We start from the raw sequence: 19,239 nt of genomic DNA on the forward strand, positions 1-19,239 counted from the left end.
TTACATACATGCATATAATGTGCTTTAATCATAACCTCATCTATTACTTTTTCTTAATCCCCTTTATCCTTCTCCCCTTTTAAAAAGTTTTTAGTGGGTTGCCTTATGCTTTTTCATAAGTATATATGAAATTAGACACACACACACATATATAATGTACTTCAATTACATTCACTCCTACCACTCTGTACTTCTCCCCCTCCTCACTTTTACAATCTCACCTTTACAACCATGTCATATTATTATTTTTTACGACTAGGCTCCATATATAAGCAAACACATGCAACATTTGTCTTGGTGAGTTTGGCTTATCTCCCTCAACATGATAATCTCCATTTCCATCCATTTTCCTGCAAATGATACAATTTCTTTCTTCTTTACTGTTGAATAATAATACTCCATCGTGTACATGTACATTTTCTTTATCCAGTAATCGGTTGTTGGGCACCTAGGCTGATTCCATAGCTTGGCTGTAGTAAATAATGATGAAGTAAACATGGGTGTCTCTATTGAAATCTATTTTTTAAACTAATTCCTGATTGATTGTAGTGTCAGGTTTTGTAAACACTAAACTAAAGCAGTTTGAAAGCAGCCACCATGTTGCCCTCTTCTTACTGTTCCCAACATATTAGACAGCGTCTTACACATGGTAAGAGATCAATAAATAATCTGATGAATTGAATTCAGATTAAAGTTTTCACACATAGTAAGTGAGGAACAGCAAATTTGTTACTTTATTTTCATTATCTTGTAATTATACAGAATATGATTCAAATGAAATGATAAAAAGGAGTCAGTAATCCAGTCAAACAGTCATCGGTTCTCACTTCATAAAAACCACCCCCAAGACCCTCAGATCCATTCAGAAGAAAAATCCACTAATTCTGGCTTTGTTCAGACACACTCCAAAGCAATTTAGCAAGTATTTAGTGAGCATATTGAGTTAGAATACTATTTTAATACTTTCAGCTGGTTCCAAAAGAAAATTGGAAGTTAACATTCAGAAGGACAACTTAGTCTGTTTCAAACCATTTGATCACTGATTTCCAGAGAAAGAACCTTCTGAATTTGCTTCTGTGCAAATTCAGAGCTGTGTTTAGGTTGGTCCAAATTCACAAACTGCAATACCCAGAGGTGACAATAACAGTGTATAAAGAGGTAAGAGCTCCCCAAAACAAGACTGATTCTACGAGAAAAAGTGAAAATTAGGACTAAATTTTCTTTTCATGGGGGAAAAGTTCATGTTTGTGACTAAAAAAAAAAAAATTAAATAGTTACAGTACAATCCTAATATTTTTTTAAAAATCTACTTTAGTGGTAGAGAAAAAAAAAACAACACAAAATGAAACAAAGACCACCATGTATCTTTATATATACACACCTAGAAGCAGGAAAAGAAAAAAAGTCCTGAATGTCAGAAGGGAAAAAAAGAGAGTCTTATATATATTAGAAATTGTTCAACCCTTTATGGAAGGCGATTTGACAAAAATTTTCAATTTTTTTACTTTTGATGAGATAGGATCTTGCCATGCAACCCAGGCTGGACTCCAACTCACCGAATACTACTGCCTCAGCCTCCCAAGTGCTAGAATTGTAGGTGTGGGTCATCCTTCTCACAGGACAGTATGCAGGAGAGAGAGGTGCCAGCTGGTGTCTGTTCAGAGTTGGCAGACCAGGAAGACTGAGCACAGGAGCCTGGAAGCATGGGAGCCAGGCCCATGTGAGCTCAAATTTTAAAGGCAGGTGCTTTTTGATCCAGCAATTCCACTCTTATAAACATGTTAGCATATGTGCTAAGATATTTATAACATTACCAATAGTTTAAAAAACATTCTAAATACTTATCAAGAATAAAATGTTTAAAATAAATCATTGTACATTCATACAATGGAAAACTTAGTAGTCTTCAGTAAGAATAAAATAGGTAGTTTTCTATGGGTATTGATGTGGAATTCTATGATACACAGCTAAATGAAAAGAGCAAATCATATAACAATGTTTACAGTATGATCCCAGCTGGGTAAACAAGGAAACTTTCTACATATGACTGTGTGTGCAAAACAGCATAGGAAATAAATCTAAGGACAGTGTTGGTCATTGTTACCCCTGGGAGAACAGAGAGATAAGGGGCAATGGGTATGGCTTGCTAGGGCTGCCATAGCCCAATACGACAGACTGGGTAGCTTACCTACAGAAATTTATTTCCTCGGTCTGGAGGCTGGAAGTACAGGATCTAGGGGTTGGTAGCTTTTGTTTACTTCTCTTTGGATGGCAGGTTGCTGTTCCCATTGTGTACTTGCATGCTTTTTCCTCTCTGAGTGCACAAGCCTGGTGTCTCTTTGTGGATCCAAATCTCCTTTTCTTTCAAGGATACCTTCAGATTAGATTGGGCTCATCCTAAGAGCCTCATTTTAATTTAATCACATTCTGAAGTACCAGGGGGTTAGGCTTTCACATACAAGTTTTTAGGGGGATACAATTTAGCACATACCAGGGTGACCATCACATTTTGCTCTATGTAGTCACAGTTTTTCATGATAAGCATGTATTTCTTTTGTAATTTAAAAAAAATTAAAAAAGAGGAAAAACTGACTGGAAAACAACTGTTAAATAGCAAAATGTTAATGAGTTAGCCCTAAGGATTAAAGGTAACCCCTATTTTGTTTCCCTGTATTTTTCAGTGTCTCTTTCTAATACTCTTCACTGAACATATATTACTTTTAAATTAAGAAACAGAATAAACGTTATTTTAAATTAATTAAATAAACCCATCAGCTTCCTCTTCAAAAGTCTGGAAGTCAGTCACTCAGGGAAACTTTGGAAATGGCTAATGATTTAATAATCTATAATGACACTTCACTTAAGAGTTAAGCTATTTAAAATATGCAATCATTCATAGATGGCATGTGATTTTTAGGGTATGGAAATTGACATATCTTATCTCAGTTTCCCAGATTATTCTAGTAAAGTGAATCTAGTCTTAAGTAAATGGCCTTTTCAAACAATTATTCAAATAAAGGTTTTTACAAATAAGCATTACAGTACACCTATGCTGCTAATTAATGCTGTAAATTGTACACTTTTTCTTTATGTATTCAGTTCTATTAAGTAATGGGTCTTAATTCCGACACTAGTAAAAATAAAGTCCTATATAAGTGGACTATTTTTTCTAAGCAATGTACAGTGTAGTCATTAAGAATTCAAGTATGATATATTTGATATATTGTAAGAACTTTTGTAAATGCCACAATATACCCCCCACCCAGCACAACAATTTTTAAAAATCGTGTTATATTACAAAATCACCATAGAGAAATGTGCAAAGGATAAGAAAATGAATAGCTCATAACTTTAATACTTACATACTTTTCCACAATTAGAACTTGGTCTAAAACACCCACAGGATCCACTGATTCCTAAGTTCTGCAACCCTTCCTGGAGGTCCCACAAGATCAAACTACTGTGAGGTGGTAGGTTCTCAGTCTAGCTCCCAGGAGAGTTCCAGACGGGGTGTGGAGAAACACAGGACAATGTGTGTTTCGCAAAGCCTAATAAGGAAATTGCTTCTTCCTTATGTGGCTATTGGAAGGATGAAGAGATGCTGTCTTCTCAAGTTAATCTTTTTTTTTCCCACTTTTTTCCTTGGAAATAGTCCTTAGTGCTGGTAAGACTGGATTTCCCAGACATGGAAAGCAATCTAAAGTAACAAATACTGGAAATTTTGAAATTTTCCTTTTTGTGGTCAGTAATTCCAAAGTTTTCTTCACATTGTGGAGCCACCCATAACTCCTGATTATTCACGAACCCTGTGGAATGTAGCAGATTGAGAAATTCCCACTCTTTATTATGCCAAGTCTTCTCAGTGACAAAAATTTGCATTTATCACTGTTTTTTTTTAAAAATAGAGAAGATTCTTTTTCTTCCACATATTCAGGAGTAATAAGCCAAAACAAATGGAGAATTACTATGAATGGAAGATTGCAGAGGCATGAACAGCTTCCAGTATTACATCACTGAATTCAATGTTCTATAAACTCTTTGGAAATAGCCATACGGCATTTACAAATATTTTCTTCCTGTAAATTTAAAACTAAAAGTTGCCTTAAATATACAATTATCCAAACTTCATTCTCTATATTCTCAACTCTACTTAAGCTGTGAATGTTAAAAGTATTTGCTTGCTGGGAAAAGGGTGGGAAGGAACGAGGTTATAGCCAATTGCCAAGTGGCTGAGAGCTACTGTTCATTTTTTTATTAGATACTTTCCTCTTTTGGGTGTGAAATCTGTGCCCTTATGTTCTCAAACAGTAAGCTAGATTCTTTGACAGAACTGTGGAGGCACCTGCATTAGCTGAGGTAGTTCGGGGTGGGAGGCAAATGAACAGCAACAGTTTAAATGAGAGGGACATAAAAAGATGGATGAAGGAAGGTAAGGTTGCAGGGCAGTCACGGAGAACTGGATGCTGTCTGCTTTCCCTTATTCTTCTATGGCAAGCAGTGGGTGAACTTGTGGCTACATAATAATCTCTCAGTAGATGTTACCTACTATTTGTAATCAATGTTTGCTTATATGGTTTCTATTTTTATTTGGTACCATACCATGAAGTGAATCTCTTCCTAGGAATCACTCATACTTCTTTTTAATGCCTTGTGTTTTACATTTCAATCTTTTATTTACTTATAATTTATTTAGATATATGGAATAAGGAAGGGATCTAACTTTTTTTCTCTACCAAATGGATAGGGTACTTTAATCCACAAAACCATGTAAAATGCACAGTGCCCCAAAGAGTAAGGACAGAGCAGTTATTTCATAATGAGATCAGTTCAGGCTGAAGGTGTGGCTGATGTGGCAGTGAAGCTCAAGACCCCAAGTTCAAACCCCAGTAGTACTGTCAAAGAAAAAAAAATAAGCAAAAAATAATAATGAGATCAGTTTAATTTTAACTTTTCAAAAATAATTTCTATATGAGTGTTTTTTTTCTGAAAAGGCTATGAAATTATTGGAGTGTCTATGTTCACCTTGGTTTCTGTCATACAAATAAAAATTGTGTCTTTTCAAAATACTAGGGAAAGAATATTCCAAAAAGGTTGTTCTTTGGAAATAAAATGAGAGAAATGAGGACAAATTAATCATAACTTCTACCTGTTGCTAACAGAAGGGAGCTGTAAGCAATCCATACTTCCAGATAGTTAACAAAGTCACACAACAGGCAGGGGAGGGAGCATGCCTCAAGCAAAACATTTGCATTTTATTTCCTTACATTTACTTTATTTTTATTTTTATTTTTTCATTATTCACATGTGCATACAAGGCTTGGGTCATTTCTCCCCCCTGCCCCCACCCCCTCCCTTACCACCCACTCTGCTCCCTCCCTCTCCCCCCCCTCAATACCCAGCAGAAACTATTTTGCCCTTATTTCTAATTTTGTTGTAGAGAGAGTTTAAGCAATAATAGGAAGGAACAAGGGTTTTTGCTGGTTGAGATAAGGATAGTTATACAGGGAATTGACTCACATTAATTTCCTGTGCACTTACATTTATTTTTTAAATTAATGTAGTTTAATTAAATATATAAAATAGGTAAATTAGAAATGGATAAGAAAAATGAGACTAAAGAAAAATAAGAGTAGGAGTATAAAAAGGAGGCAGGAATAAAGCTTGTCTAAAAATATTTACCAGAGAGTTCTGTCCTTTTTCTACAAACGGTCCACATATTTCTCTCCAAGTTTTCAACTGTCAATGCAGAGTCAAACATAACCTCAGTTAACATAAGAAAAAAGTAAGGCAGTTTCCCAGAAGCTACTGTGGGAGAATAACATAAAGAGGTGGATATCATTGGAAGTCTCCACAGAATCCATTTTCCATTTCATCCTTCATAACAGATCTTGACTTTATTCAGGTTATCTACCCTTTCCTCCTGTAGCATTTTGATGGAAGGAAGTTGATCCCCAATGTGGACTGATTAAATAAGCCAACCTGTGATTGGCTTAGAAATAAACATATAATTTAACTTAAGCCCACAGACAGAAGAGAATGGTTGCTGACGGCTTCCAGAAAAGTTCTTTCTTGGACCTGAGAGAAATCAGTAAGTCAGTGGTTCTTACCTGGTGCAAAGAAGCCACAGCTGCTGCCGCCACCCATCTTAAAACCATGAGGGAAACCAACCTGAGGGAACACAAAACCTATAAGAAAGAAAGAGCCAAAACAATTGAAAAGAAGTGGGTTGAAGGTCCTAATCACACTGACTTCAGTCTACACCACTACTAGAAATCCATCCACAGGAACATCATTGTTTACTAGTTTGATTCCAGCATCTGATGTTTGTAATCCTAAATGTGCTGGTGCTTCCACCCCCAAATGTATGAAAATATGTTCTCTTTCACCCAAACTTATCATCTAAGCCAGTTAGCCCTGGCTGTGTAACAACAACCCTCTCCCACCTCTTGAGCATTTATCACGTGTCAGCCTACTGTGCTCAGTTCTGGGAATGTGGTGATGTGACAGTGGTGTAATAAGTGCTGCAAGTGTGTTTCATGTCATAGGAGGAGGATTCTGACCTGTTCTGGGAGGCACATGGAAGGCCTCCCAGAAAGGAACATTTAAATTGAGACATGGAAAATGAGGAGGTGTTTACTGGAAAGAAGAAACTGAGGGGGAAGAATATTCAAAGCAGAGGAAACAGCAGGCATCCCAGATGTGGTGGGACTGAAATTCGTCCAACAGAGCTGGAACTGAGGTAATGAAGTTGAAAATCAGATGAAATGAAGCTGAGGGATAGGCAAGTGCATCTTAAGCCACATAAGGATTTGCAGCTTCATCCTGACAGCAATAGGATATCTTAGAAGAATTTTAAACAGGGGCGAGAATATACTTTCAAAATAATTTTTAAAAGATTCTTCTTTTAAAAATTCAAGGGTCCAAGAAGCCACATGAGGAGGCTCATGCAGCAGCGAATGTGACAGATGATGCTGGCTTGAGCTAGACTGGTAATTATGGTGGAGGAAAAAGTGCACTGCCTGGAAAAATGTGTATGGGAAATGTAATCTTCAATATCTGCTGATATTGTGAGTGTGAAGAATGAGAAAAAGAGAGGAGTAAAGAACAAGCACCAGGTGTGTGGGTAAAAGGCCGTGCCAACTAATGAGACAAGCAGCAAGAGTAAGAGTAGGCTTAAAAGAAGTGATAAATTCACCTGTGGGTCTGTGATTTTACCAACATTTTATTATGGAAAATGTTCAAGCATACAAAAAAGGTAAAAGAACTGTGTAGTTTACATTTGTACACCCAACATCTAAATCCTATAATTGATGTTTTATTTTATTTTCCTTATCACGGCAAATATCCATCCATCTTATTTATTGGTTATTCCTTAGTTGCAGGAATCATTACCACATTTCACCCTCCTAACCAATTCAGCAAGCACACCTGGTGTGCCTGGATAATAAGTATTCGTTTATGTCTCCCCTTTTGAGGTAAAATTTGCACGCAAATACTTTGGGTGCAATTCTATGAGTTTTGGCAAATACAGCCATGCATTGCTTAATGAGGGGGACATGTTCTGAAAAATATGCCATTAGGTGATTTTGTCATTGTAGAATATCATGACCTTCTACACACCTAGGTTGTATGTGTAGCCTACCTCTCCAAAGCCGCAAGCCTGTGTAGCAAGGCAGGCAACTGTACTACGATGGTTAGAGTGTATCTACACATAGCTGGACATGGAAAAGATACAGTAAAACTACTGTATAAAAAGACAATGAATAGGACACATACCACGAATGGAGACTGCAGGACTGGAAGTTGCTCTGAGTGAGCGAGAGAGTAGACTTGAAGGCCAAGGGCATTATGGTCCACTACCATCAATTTTATAAACTGTATACTTAGGCTACATTAAATTTATTAATTTTTTTCCTTTCTTCAACAATACATTAAGCTTAGTTTACTGTAGCTTTTTTACTTTATTACTGCATTAATTTTTAAAAATCTTTTGCTGTTGTAGTAACAATTAGCTTAAAACACAAATATACAGCTGCAAAATATTTTTTGTATCTTTATTCTATAAGCTCTGTTCTATTTAAAAACTTTTATTACTTTTCTTTTTTTTTTTTACTTTTTAAACACTTCTGTTAAAAAACTAAGTCACAGGACTGCTGGGGGTATAGCTTAGTGATAGAACGACTGCCTACTATGCAGAGGCCCATAGGTTCCGATCCCTAGTACTGGAAAAAACAAAACAAAATAAAAAACTAAGACACAAACACACTCATCATTAGACTAGACCTACTCAGGATCATCAAAATTTATCAAAGATTAGCTAATTTAAGTTAAATATAAAATTTAAACACATCACTTAACAAGGATACTCTCTAAGCAACATGTTGTTAGACAACTTTGTCATTGTGTGAACATCTTAGAGCATGCTTACACAAACACAGACGGTACAGCCTACTACACACTTAAGCTATATGGTACAGCTTATTTTGTACTTTTAAAACTTTCAGTTTTCATGCTTTAAACTTTTTTATTAAAAACTAAGAAATCAGCACAGTGGCTCACATCTGTAATCCCAGTTACTTGGGAAGAGCAGATTTGAGAGGTAAATGGATGGAACTGAAGAACATCATTCTGAGTGAGGTTAGCCTGGCTCAAAAAACCAAAAATCGTATGTTCTCCCTCATATGTGGACATTAGATCAAGGGCAAACACAACAAGGGGATTGGACTTTGAGCACATGATAAAAGCGAGAGCACACAAGGGAGGGGTGAGGATAGGTAAGACACCTAAAAAAGTAGCTAGCATTTGTTGCCCTTAACGCAGAGAAACTAAAGCAGATACCTTAAAGCAACTGAGGCCAATAGGAAAAGGGGACCAGGAACTAGAGAAAAGGTTAGATCAAAAAGAATTAACCTAGAAGGTAACACCCACGCACAGGAAATCAATGTGAGTCAATGCCCTGTATAGCTATCCTTATCTCAACCAGCAAAACCCCTTGTTCCTTCCTATTATTGCTTATACTCTCTCTACAACAAAATTAGAAATAAGGGCAAAATAGTTTCTGCTGGGTATTGGGGGGGGGGAGGGGGTGGAGTGGGTGGTAAGGGAGGGGGTGGGGGCAGGGGGGAGAAATGAACCAAGCCTTGTATGCACATATGAATAATAAAAGAAAAATGAAAAAAAAATGATTTGAGACCAGTCCAGGCAAAATGTTAACCAGAACTCATCTCAACAAATAAGCTGGGTGTGGTGGTTCATGTCTGAATCCCAGCTTCTTGGGAGGCATAGGAAGGAGACTCTCGGTCCCAGGCCAGCCTGGACAAAAAGCAAGATCTTATCTAAAAAATAACCTAAAAAGTGAAACAAACAAACAAAACGGCTGGAAACATGGCTCAAGTGGCAGGGTGCTTACCTAGCAATTACAAGGCCCTGAGTTCAAACCCCAGTAACCATAAAAAACAAAAACAAATAAAAAACCTATTAGACAAACACACCCGTGAGTCTAAGCCTACGCAGAGTCAGATCATCAAAATCACTGTCTTTCACCTCCACATCCTACCCTACTAAAAGGTCTTCAGGGGCAACAACCCACATGCAGCTGTCACTGTGACAAAAAGCCTTCTGGAATGCCTCCTGAGGACTGGCCCGAGGCTCCTCTGGATACCCTCGTGGTTTGTTTCATTCATCTTATATGTTTGCCTGCGAGCAGACAACGCTCCATGAGCCTTCTTCTTTCAGGGTCGGAGTCCCTGCTTTCAAACTTTTTAAAAAGACTTCTTGAGGTCTGCAAAGTCTCAACCCTTCATTGTGAATTTTCTAGAGGTGTTCTTCTCTGGCAACTTCCTTCTCTCATGTCTCTTCTTCAGCTATGTGTTCACTAGACCATAGGAATGCTTCAGCTCCATTATACTCTTATGGGATCACAAACACATAGGCAGTCCATCCTTGACTAAAATCCCATTATGTAGCACAGGACTGTAATACACTTGTGTACCCAAGCCCCTATTGCCCTAAAATGTTCCATTACTCCAGCTCTTCCCCAGAAAAATCACTCCCCTACATAAGGCCAGACATAAGTGGCTCACGCCTGTAATCCTAGCTACTCAGGCAACAGAGACAAGGAGGATCACGGTTCGAAGCCAGCCTGGGGAAATAGTTCTTGAGCCCCTATCTTGAAAAAACCCATCACAAAAAATGGCTGGTAGAGCAGTTCAAGGTGTAGGCCCTGGAAAAAAAAAAAAAAAACGCATAAGGACTGGGGGTGTGGCTCAAGTGGTAAAGCACTTGCCCTAGCAAGCACAAGGCCCTGAGTTTGATCCCTAGTACCTCAAAAAATAAAAAAGATGAACCATCGCAGATTCTGTGTGGACACTGAATAAAATACATTGTAGTGGGTATTGTTATATCCTCCTGAAGAGTGTTGATTTTTCTGTTTGTGTGTTGTTTTATTAGGTAATTCATTTGGCTGAACTCAGAGTCTAAACTGCTTTTTTCTACAATGGATAGTAGATGAAGTCTTTGTTAAATACTTCTAGACTCAATTGGGCTGCTTAGAGTCTACCCCAAGCAAAGATGTCAACTGGATACCTGGATACATGGATTTGAAACTCAGGAGAGAAATTTGAACTAGAAGTGAAAGACTGAAGAATCATCATATAGATTGTAGATAAATGCATTGTAATAGGTAAAAATCACTCAAGAATAAGTGAGGAGAATATACTAGTTTGCTAGACCTGCCATAATAAACATAAATAGACTGGGTTGCTTAAACAATAGTAATTTATTTTCTTGTAATTCTGGAGGCTGGAAGGTGAAGACCAAGATGTCAACAGGGTTTGTCTCTTTTGAGGACTCTCTTGTTGGCTTGTAGATGGCCATCTTCTCACATGCTCTTCCCTCTCTAGCCATCTGTGTCACTTTTTCATCTTATAAGGACATCAGGCATTTTAGATTAGGGCCACCACCAGTGACCTCATTTTAATTGAATTAACTTTTTTAATACCCTTGCCTCAAATATAGTCACATTCCAAAATTCTGGAATTTAGGATTTCAACATATTAATTTAGGGGATGGGGCATAATTCAGGCCACAGCACAGGTCATAAAATAGAAACTCTCAAAAGTGGTCTTAGAAAGACAAAGTGAGGCCAGAAAAAGGAGTTGAATAAATGTGTCAAAAGGTATAAAAATAATCCGCAGAATATTCCAGACACAAATGGAAGGAAGGATTTCCAAGAGGGCATAGTCAACTGTGTTAAATGCTCCTGTGAGTAAACGTAAGGGTTTAGTGAAAGGCAAATCACTGGTGATCTTGCTAAGAATTGTTACAGTGGCATGATAGGAAGAAAAGTCTAAGATAGATTAAACAGTAAAAAAGAAGGAAATAGAGGCTTTAACTCCTACGTGGTTGGAAACAGAAAAGACATCAGGCGTCATTGTGGTACTTACTTTAGATGATCTCATTCAACTCTCACTTCAACTACCTTTTTGCTTCTTTTACTATATTCATTAATTAATTGAATTTAATATTTGTTGAGTGTCTACTATTTGTCAGATACTGTCTCAGAAGCTTGGGGTAGGGCTAATATAGTGGCTCAAGTGGTAGAATGCCTACCTAGCAAGCACAAGGCCCTGAGTTCAAACTTTAATACTGCAGAAAAAGGTTGGGATTCATCTATGAACAAAATAAATAACTTTGTTCTCATGGAGATTAGATTTTTGTGGACAGAGATAACTGTAAACATTAAACATAATAATAAAAGTATTTTGATTATATATAAGCAATAAGCTATAACATACGGTATATTAGGAGGAATAAGTACTATGGGAAAAAAAACAGATAAATCAAATGGAAATTCCAGGAAATAGGGAAGGGAGTATGTTATAGCATTACATATCAAAAATTGGGGATAAAATTAATGAAAATGTAATACTTCTACATTTGAACTATAAAACCAAGAAATTTTTAAAATAGCAAATACATGGAAATGTTTACCATGTTCATGGAAGACTCAATATTGCTAATATGCCGATCCTATTCACATTGGTCAGTAGACTCAATGAAATTAGAGCGAAAATTGTGGCAGGCTTATTTTTGCAGAAATTGATAGTCTAATTTTTAAATTTCATGCAAATGAAAAATTTCTAGAAAGGCCAAGAATATCTTGAAAGGAAAAACAAAGTTGGAGGACTCCAACTATTGAATTTCAGAATTTGCTACAAAAGCAACAAGAAACATATCCCACTTGCTGGTTTCCCTTGTGTATAACTAAGATCTTTATACCTGTCCCCTTTCTACAAAAGCATCTTTTATATAGTAAAAGGTTGTCACCTTATGGCTCCCAGCCATAACTCTGAGAACTAGTGCTGATGCCTATAATCCTAGCAACCTGGGAGGCTGAGATTGGGAGGACTGACATCCAAGGCCAGCCTAGGCAAATAGTTTGAGAGATTCCATCTCCAAAATAACCACAGCAAAAATGGACTGGAGGTGTGGCTCCAGAAACCTCCAAACACCTAAGTCTTCCCAAAGATACACATAGAGTAAACATACCTCAATATTAACATTTGATAATATCGCCCTATCACAACAGGGAACACAGACAAAACACTAAGAAAGTTCTTGATCTCAGAAGAAAATTATTGCTTCACTAGAGGTTGATTTTCAATTCTGCTTGCTTTAACCCAATATTTCCCAAAGTGTATTACTTGGTAATGGTGTTTCACAAGAAGAAGGGGAGGGAGAAGGGGAGGGAGGGACTTCTCAGAACCATTAATATGTTAGTGTGCATTCTAAGTCTCCAAGATGGCAGAAAGTAGACTCTTGCATTTGAAATCTTTTGTAAAATAACTATTATTCAGTAGTTAACCTACTTTCAGAAATGGCCAATGGAAAAATGTTGCAAATACAAACTTTTTTTTCATTCTTTATGGTGGAACTGGGGTTTGAACTCAGGGCTTCACACTTGCAGAGCAGGTACTCCACCACTTGAAGCCACACTTCCAGTACATTTTGGTCTGGTTATTTTGGAGATGAGGTCTCTCAAACTATTTGCCTGGTATGGCCTTAAATTGCATTCCTCCCAATCTTAGAAGTAGCTTGAATTACAGGCCTGAGCCACTGGAGTCTGCCTTTTTTTTTTTCCCTGTATCAAGAGGAAAGAGGTAATCCTCCTTAAGCATATTAGGGCACACTTACATTTTTTTTTATTATTATTCATATGTGCATACAATGCTTCGGTCATCTCTCCCCCCCCCCGCCCCCACCCCCTCCCTTACCACTCACCCCACCCCCTCCCCTGCCCCCCACCCCCCTCGACACCCAGCAGAAACTATTTTGCCCTTATCTCCATTGTTGAAGAGAGAATATAAGCAATAATAGGAAGGAACAAGGGTTTTTGCTAGTTGAGATAAGGATAGCTATACAGGGAGTTGACTCACATTGATTTCCTGTGCATGTGTGTTACCTTCTAGGTTAATTCCTTTTGATCTAACCTTTTCTCTACTTCCTGGTCCCCTTCTCCCATTGGCCTCAGTTGCTTTTAAGGTATCTGCTTTTAGTTTCTCTGTGTTGAGGGCAACAAATGCTACCTAATTTTTTAGGTGTCTTACCTATCCTCATATCTCTCTTGTGGGCTCTTGCTTTTACCTTGTGATCAAAGTTCAATCCCCTTGTTCTGTTTGCCCTTGATCTAATGTCCACATATGAGGGAGAACATATGATTTTTGGTCTTTTGGGCCAGGCTAACCTCACTCAGAATGATGTTCTCCAATTCCATCCATTTACCAGCAAATGATAACATTTTGTTCTTCTTCATGGCTGCATAAAATTCCATTGCGTATAGATACCACATTTTCTTGATCCATTCATCAGTAGTGGGGCATCTTGGCTGTTTCCATAACTTGGCTATTGTGAATAGTGCCGCAATAAACATGGGTGTGCAGGTGCCTCTGGAGTAACCTGTGTCACAATCTTTTGGGTCTATCCCGAAGAGTGGTATTGCTGGATCAAGTGGTAGATCAATGTTTAACTTTTTAAGTAGCCTCCAAATTTTTTTCCAGAGTGGTTGTACTAGTTTACATTCCCACCAACAGTGTAAGAGGGTTCCTTTTTCCCCGCATCCTCGCCAACACCTGTTGTTAGTGGTGTTGCTAATGATGGCTGTTCTAACAGGGGTGAGGCGGAATCTTAGTGTGGTTTTAATTTGCATTTCCTTTATTGCTAGAGATGGTGGGCATTTTTTTCATGTGTTTTTTGGCCATTTGAATTTCTTCTTTTGAGAAAGTTCTGTTTAGTTCACTTGCCCATTTCTTTATTGGCTCATTAGTTTTGGGAGAATTTAGTTTTTTAAGTTCCCTGTATATTCTGGTTATCAGTCCTTTGTCTGATGTGTAGCTGGCAAATATTTTCTCCCACTCTGTGGGCATTCTCTTCAGTTTAGAGACCATTTCTTTTGATGAACAGAAGCTTTTTAGTTTTATGAAGTCCCATTTATCTATGCTATGTCTTAGTTGCTGTGCTGCTGGGGTTCCATTGAGAAAGTTCTTACCTGTACCTACTAACTCCAGAGTATTTCCTACTCTTTCCTGTATCAACTTTAGAGTTTGTGGTCTGATACTAAGATCCTTGATCCATTTTGAGTTAATCTTGGTATAGGGTGATATACATGGATCTAGTTTCAGTTTTTTGCAGACTGCTAACCAGTTTTCCCAGCAGTTTTTGTTGAAGAGGCTGCTATTTCTCCATCGTATATTTTTAGCACCTTTGTCAAAGACAAGTTGGTTATAGTTGTGTGGCTTCATGTCTGGGTCCTTTATTCTGTTCCACTGGTCTTCATGTCTGTTTTTGTGCCAGTACCATGCTGTTTTTATTGTTACTGCTTTGCAATATAGTTTGAAGTCAGGTATTGTGATACCTTCAGCATTGTTCTTTTGACTGAGTATTGCCTTGGCTATTCGTGGCCTCTTGTGTTTCCATATAAATTTAACGGTAGATTTTTCAATCTCTTTAATGAATGTCATTGGAATTTTGATGGGAATTGCATTAAACATGTAGATTACTTTTGGGAGTATAGACATTTTTACTATGTTGATTCTACCAATCCATGAGCATGGGAGATCCCTCCACTTTCTATAGTCTTCCTCAATCTCTTTCTTCAGAAGTATATAGTTTTCCTTGTAGAGGTCATTCACATCTTTTGTTAGGTTTACACCTAGGTATTTGATTTTTTTTTTAGGCAAACTTACATTTTAAGTGATACAAAGCATCCACTTTTTATCAAAAGAAAATAGGATTAGAAATCAGGAGATGTGCTTTCTTGAATAGTTGTTGTGACCTTGGTTTAAACCAACCAAGTGTTGGTTTAATCTGTTCTAATACTATTTCTTTTCTACAGTTGCAAAAGCAGAAATCCCCTGGTCAGAGTACCCTGTGGGAGTAAATGCATTTGAATAACACAGAATTAAAGAGAATACAAATATCAGCATGGAAATCCCCAGACTTTCCAGTTAGGAATCCCTCCAATTTTCCTGATTCTTGCTCTTTTGAGTACTGATCACATTTTGATTCTGGCATTGGTTTGAGTATTCCTAAAGGCAGAGAGGGCTAAAGTTATACACTTAGGGCAAAGTCAGGATGGACAAAGCAAGTCAGCACAGTTAATGAGCAAGTGTCCACTCTGTAGGCTTTTCCACCTATGGCTGCACTCACTCAAATATCCCCTCCTCAACCCAGCCTCTAGGAATAGTTGTGGGGAAAAAGAAATGGAGGCTGAGTGGTGGTCTTTAAAGAAGCCAAAGTTATAAAAATCCAAAATAACCTAGACCATTAGTCTAGGAGGAGAATTTGAATAAATAAATAAATAAATAAATAAAAGACTTAAAAGTTGGTGAGAGTACCTGCCTCAAAATATCTTTCATGTTTTTTTACTTTATCTTGTTATAGTGAAATATACTAATTAGAAATTTGTTTAAGCCAAACTGATTTAGAAAAATGGAACTATCTCTAGGAAGATTTAAGAACTATTAAATATCCATCTAGAATGAGAATTCACTCAATATGGCTACTTTCCTCTTGGTACTTGAAATAATTTGTACTCAGGAATAGAAGCTGTGATTGACAGAAATGGGAGATGTAAGTGGAGCCTGGGGTGGGGTGGAGCTGTCCCTCTAGGAGGTGGGTGTGTGGGGAACGCGTGTAGAGAAGGCATATGCAGTAATACAGAAGTGACAACACGGAAGAATGAAAAAGGAAGATATTAACAAAATTATCTAATTCCAAACAGCTCCTGTGGTGTATCCTTCTTCCTTTTCTTCTTCCTCTTTAAGGTAGCAGTTAGCCATAAGCAATGAGGATATGCAAAGGAAACCTAAAATGGAGGATTCTTCAAGGTCTCAGGGAAAAACACTTGAAAGTCCATTAGGATCAAAACAGCCCGTCAAGGTCATAGTATATCAAAAGATATTTTTGAGTCTAGATCTTTACGTGGTACATTGTAAATCTGTAGACCTACCCTAGACTCATAACCTTATTTATTTATTTATTTATTTTGGTATTGGGGTTTGAACTCAGGGCCTCATGCTTGCAAGGCAGGAGCTCTACCACTTGAGCCATTCTACCAGACCAAGCCTTCTTAACCTAAGAGTGACTGGAGCCTCCTGGGTTGCTCCTAGAGAGGGATGTAATGCTCCAAACCTCTTCCACCTAAATAAAGACTGGTGTCAGGGTAAACCTAATTGTTGTTCCACTTATACTAATAAAAGGAGTAATACATCAAGAGGAAATAACATTATCAATTTATACATGCCCAGTATTGATGCATCCAACTTCATTAAGCACACACTAATGGACTTAAAATCACAGATAGACCCCAACACAGTGGTAGTGGAAGACTTTAATACTCCTCTACCACCAATAGATAGGTAATCTAGACAAAAAAATCAACAAAGAAATTCTCAAATTGAAAAACACCACAGACAGATCTAAAGGACTTGACATAGGTCTACAGAGTATTCTATCCTGTAACAGTACAATATACATTCTTCTCAGCAGCCCATGGAGCTTTCTCCAAAATAGACCACATCCTAGGGCACAAAGTAAGTCTCAACAAATATAAGAAAATCGAAATAATCCCCTGCATACTGTCTGACCACAAGGCAATAAAACTAGAACTTAACAACAAAAGAAGCAGCAGAAAATACACAAACAAATGGAGGCTGAACAACACATTGCTCAATGATCAACAGGTCATAGAAGAAACAAGGGAGGAAATAAAAACTTATTAGAATTTAATGAAATAAAAACACAAGCTATCAGAATCTGTGCGACACAGCAAAGGCAGTCCTAAGGAGATAGTTTATAGCCATGAGTGCATATATTAAAAACAAAGATCTCAAATAAATGATTGAATGCTGCATCTCAAACTTCTGGAAAAACAAGAACAAGCTAAACGCAAAACAAGCAGAAGGAGGGAAATAATAATAAATAAGGGCTGAAATCAATGAAATAGAGATTTTTAAAAACCATACAAAGAATCAACAAAACAAAAGATTGTTTCTTTGAAAAATTAAACAAGATTTACAAACCCCTGACAAATCTGACTAAAACAAGAAGGGAATAGACCCAAATTAATAAAATCAGAAAAGAAAGCAGTAACAACAAACACCAAAGAAATCAGGGACTACTTTGAAAACCTATATTCAAATGAATTGAAAAATCTAGAAGTAACAGACAATTTTCTAGATACATATGACCATTCAAAAACTGAACCAAGAGAAAATAAATCACCTAAATAGATCTATAGAACATGCAATGGAATTGAAGCAGCAATAAAGAGTCTCCCGAAAAAGAAAAGTCCAGAACCTGATGGATTCTCCGCTGAATTCTATCAGACCTTTAAAGAAGAACTAATGCCAACACTCCTTAAAATTTTCCATCAAATAGGAAGGGACAAACACTACCAAACTCATTCTAGGAAGCCAGTATTACACTCATCCCCAAACTGCACAAAGACACACACAAAAAAAAAGAAAATTACAGGCCAATCTCTTCAGTGAACTTAGATGAAAAATCCTCAATAAAATAATGACCAACCGAATTCAAAAGCATATCAGAAAGATCATACACCATGACCAAGTCAGCTTCATCCCAGGGATGGTTCATCACATGCAAATCATTAAATGTAATACATCACATTAACAGAAGCAAAGACAAAAACCATTTTATCATCTCATTAGATACAGAAAAAGCCTTTGATAAAATCCATCATCCTCTCATGATAAAAGCTCTGACAAAACCAGGAATAGAAGGAATGTATCTCAACATAATAAATGTTGTATATAACAAACCCATCACCAACTTCATACTTTCTTTGTGTGTGGTACTGGAGCTTGAACTCAGGGCCTACACCTTGAGTCACTCCACCAACCCTTTTCTGTGAAGATTTTTTTTTTCAAGATACGGTCTCACAGAACTATTTACCTGGGCTGCTTCAAACCGCCATCCTCCTGATCTCTGCCTCTTGAGTGCTAGGATTACAGGTATAAGCCACTGGCGCTTGGTGCTAACATCATACTTAATGGGGAAAAACTGAAACCATTTCTCCTAAGATCAAGAATGAGACAAGGATGCCCACTCTCCCCACACCTATTCAACAGTGTTGGAATTCCTAGCCAGACCAATAAGACAGAAAGAAGAAATAAAAGGAATACAAATGGGTGAGGAAGAAGTCAAACTACTGCTACTCACAGATGACATGATTTTACACCTAGAAGACCTGAAAAACTCCACCAAAAAACTCCTAGACACTATAAACAGCTTCAGCAAAGTAGCAGGATACAAAATTGATATAAAAAAATCAGTATCTTTCTATACACCAACAATGAACAAGTTCAGAATGAATATAGGAAAACAATTCCATTTACAATAGCCTCAAAAAAATCAAATACCTAGGAATAAACTTAACAAAAGATGTGAAAAACCTCTACAAGGAAACTACAAACCATTGAAGAAAGAAATTGAAGAAGAATACAGCAGGTGGAGAGATCTCCCATGCTCATGGATTGGCAGAATCAATATAGTAAAAATGGCTATACTACCAAAAGTAATCTACATGTTCAACACAATTCCCATCAAAATCCCAATGACATTCATCACAGAGATTGAAAAATCTACCCTAAAGTTCATTTGGAAACACAAAAGACCATGAATAGCCAAGGGAATACTCAGAAAAAAGAGCAATGATGG

General features: G+C 37.3%; 1 protein-coding gene across 7 annotated transcripts in view; it reads right to left on the minus strand.

The window, feature by feature from the left end:
* Positions 1-19,239, minus strand: part of Rcl1 (RNA terminal phosphate cyclase like 1) — a 109,529-nt gene that overhangs the window by 9,427 nt on the left and 80,863 nt on the right. Inside the window, exons 9-11 of one of the 7 annotated variants that reach the window (XR_012440459.1) lie at positions 6,108-6,185; positions 3,367-3,806; positions 716-2,361 (exon numbers count right to left, since the gene is read on the minus strand). Coding sequence is in view for 1 of the 7 variants with exons in the window: in XM_074051936.1 (XP_073908037.1) it covers positions 6,146-6,185 (40 nt within the window). In the remaining 6 variants the exon portion in view is untranslated. Of the gene's footprint in view, positions 1-715; positions 4,893-5,679; positions 5,737-6,107; positions 6,186-19,239 lie in introns of those variants that run through there. The other 6 variants (XR_012440458.1, XR_012440457.1, XR_012440454.1 and 3 more) reach the window with 6 other exon arrangements.

The sequence above is a fragment of the Castor canadensis genome, chromosome 13 (assembly GCF_047511655.1).
Source record: "Castor canadensis chromosome 13, mCasCan1.hap1v2, whole genome shotgun sequence".
Classification (NCBI taxonomy): Eukaryota; Metazoa; Chordata; class Mammalia; order Rodentia; family Castoridae; genus Castor; species Castor canadensis.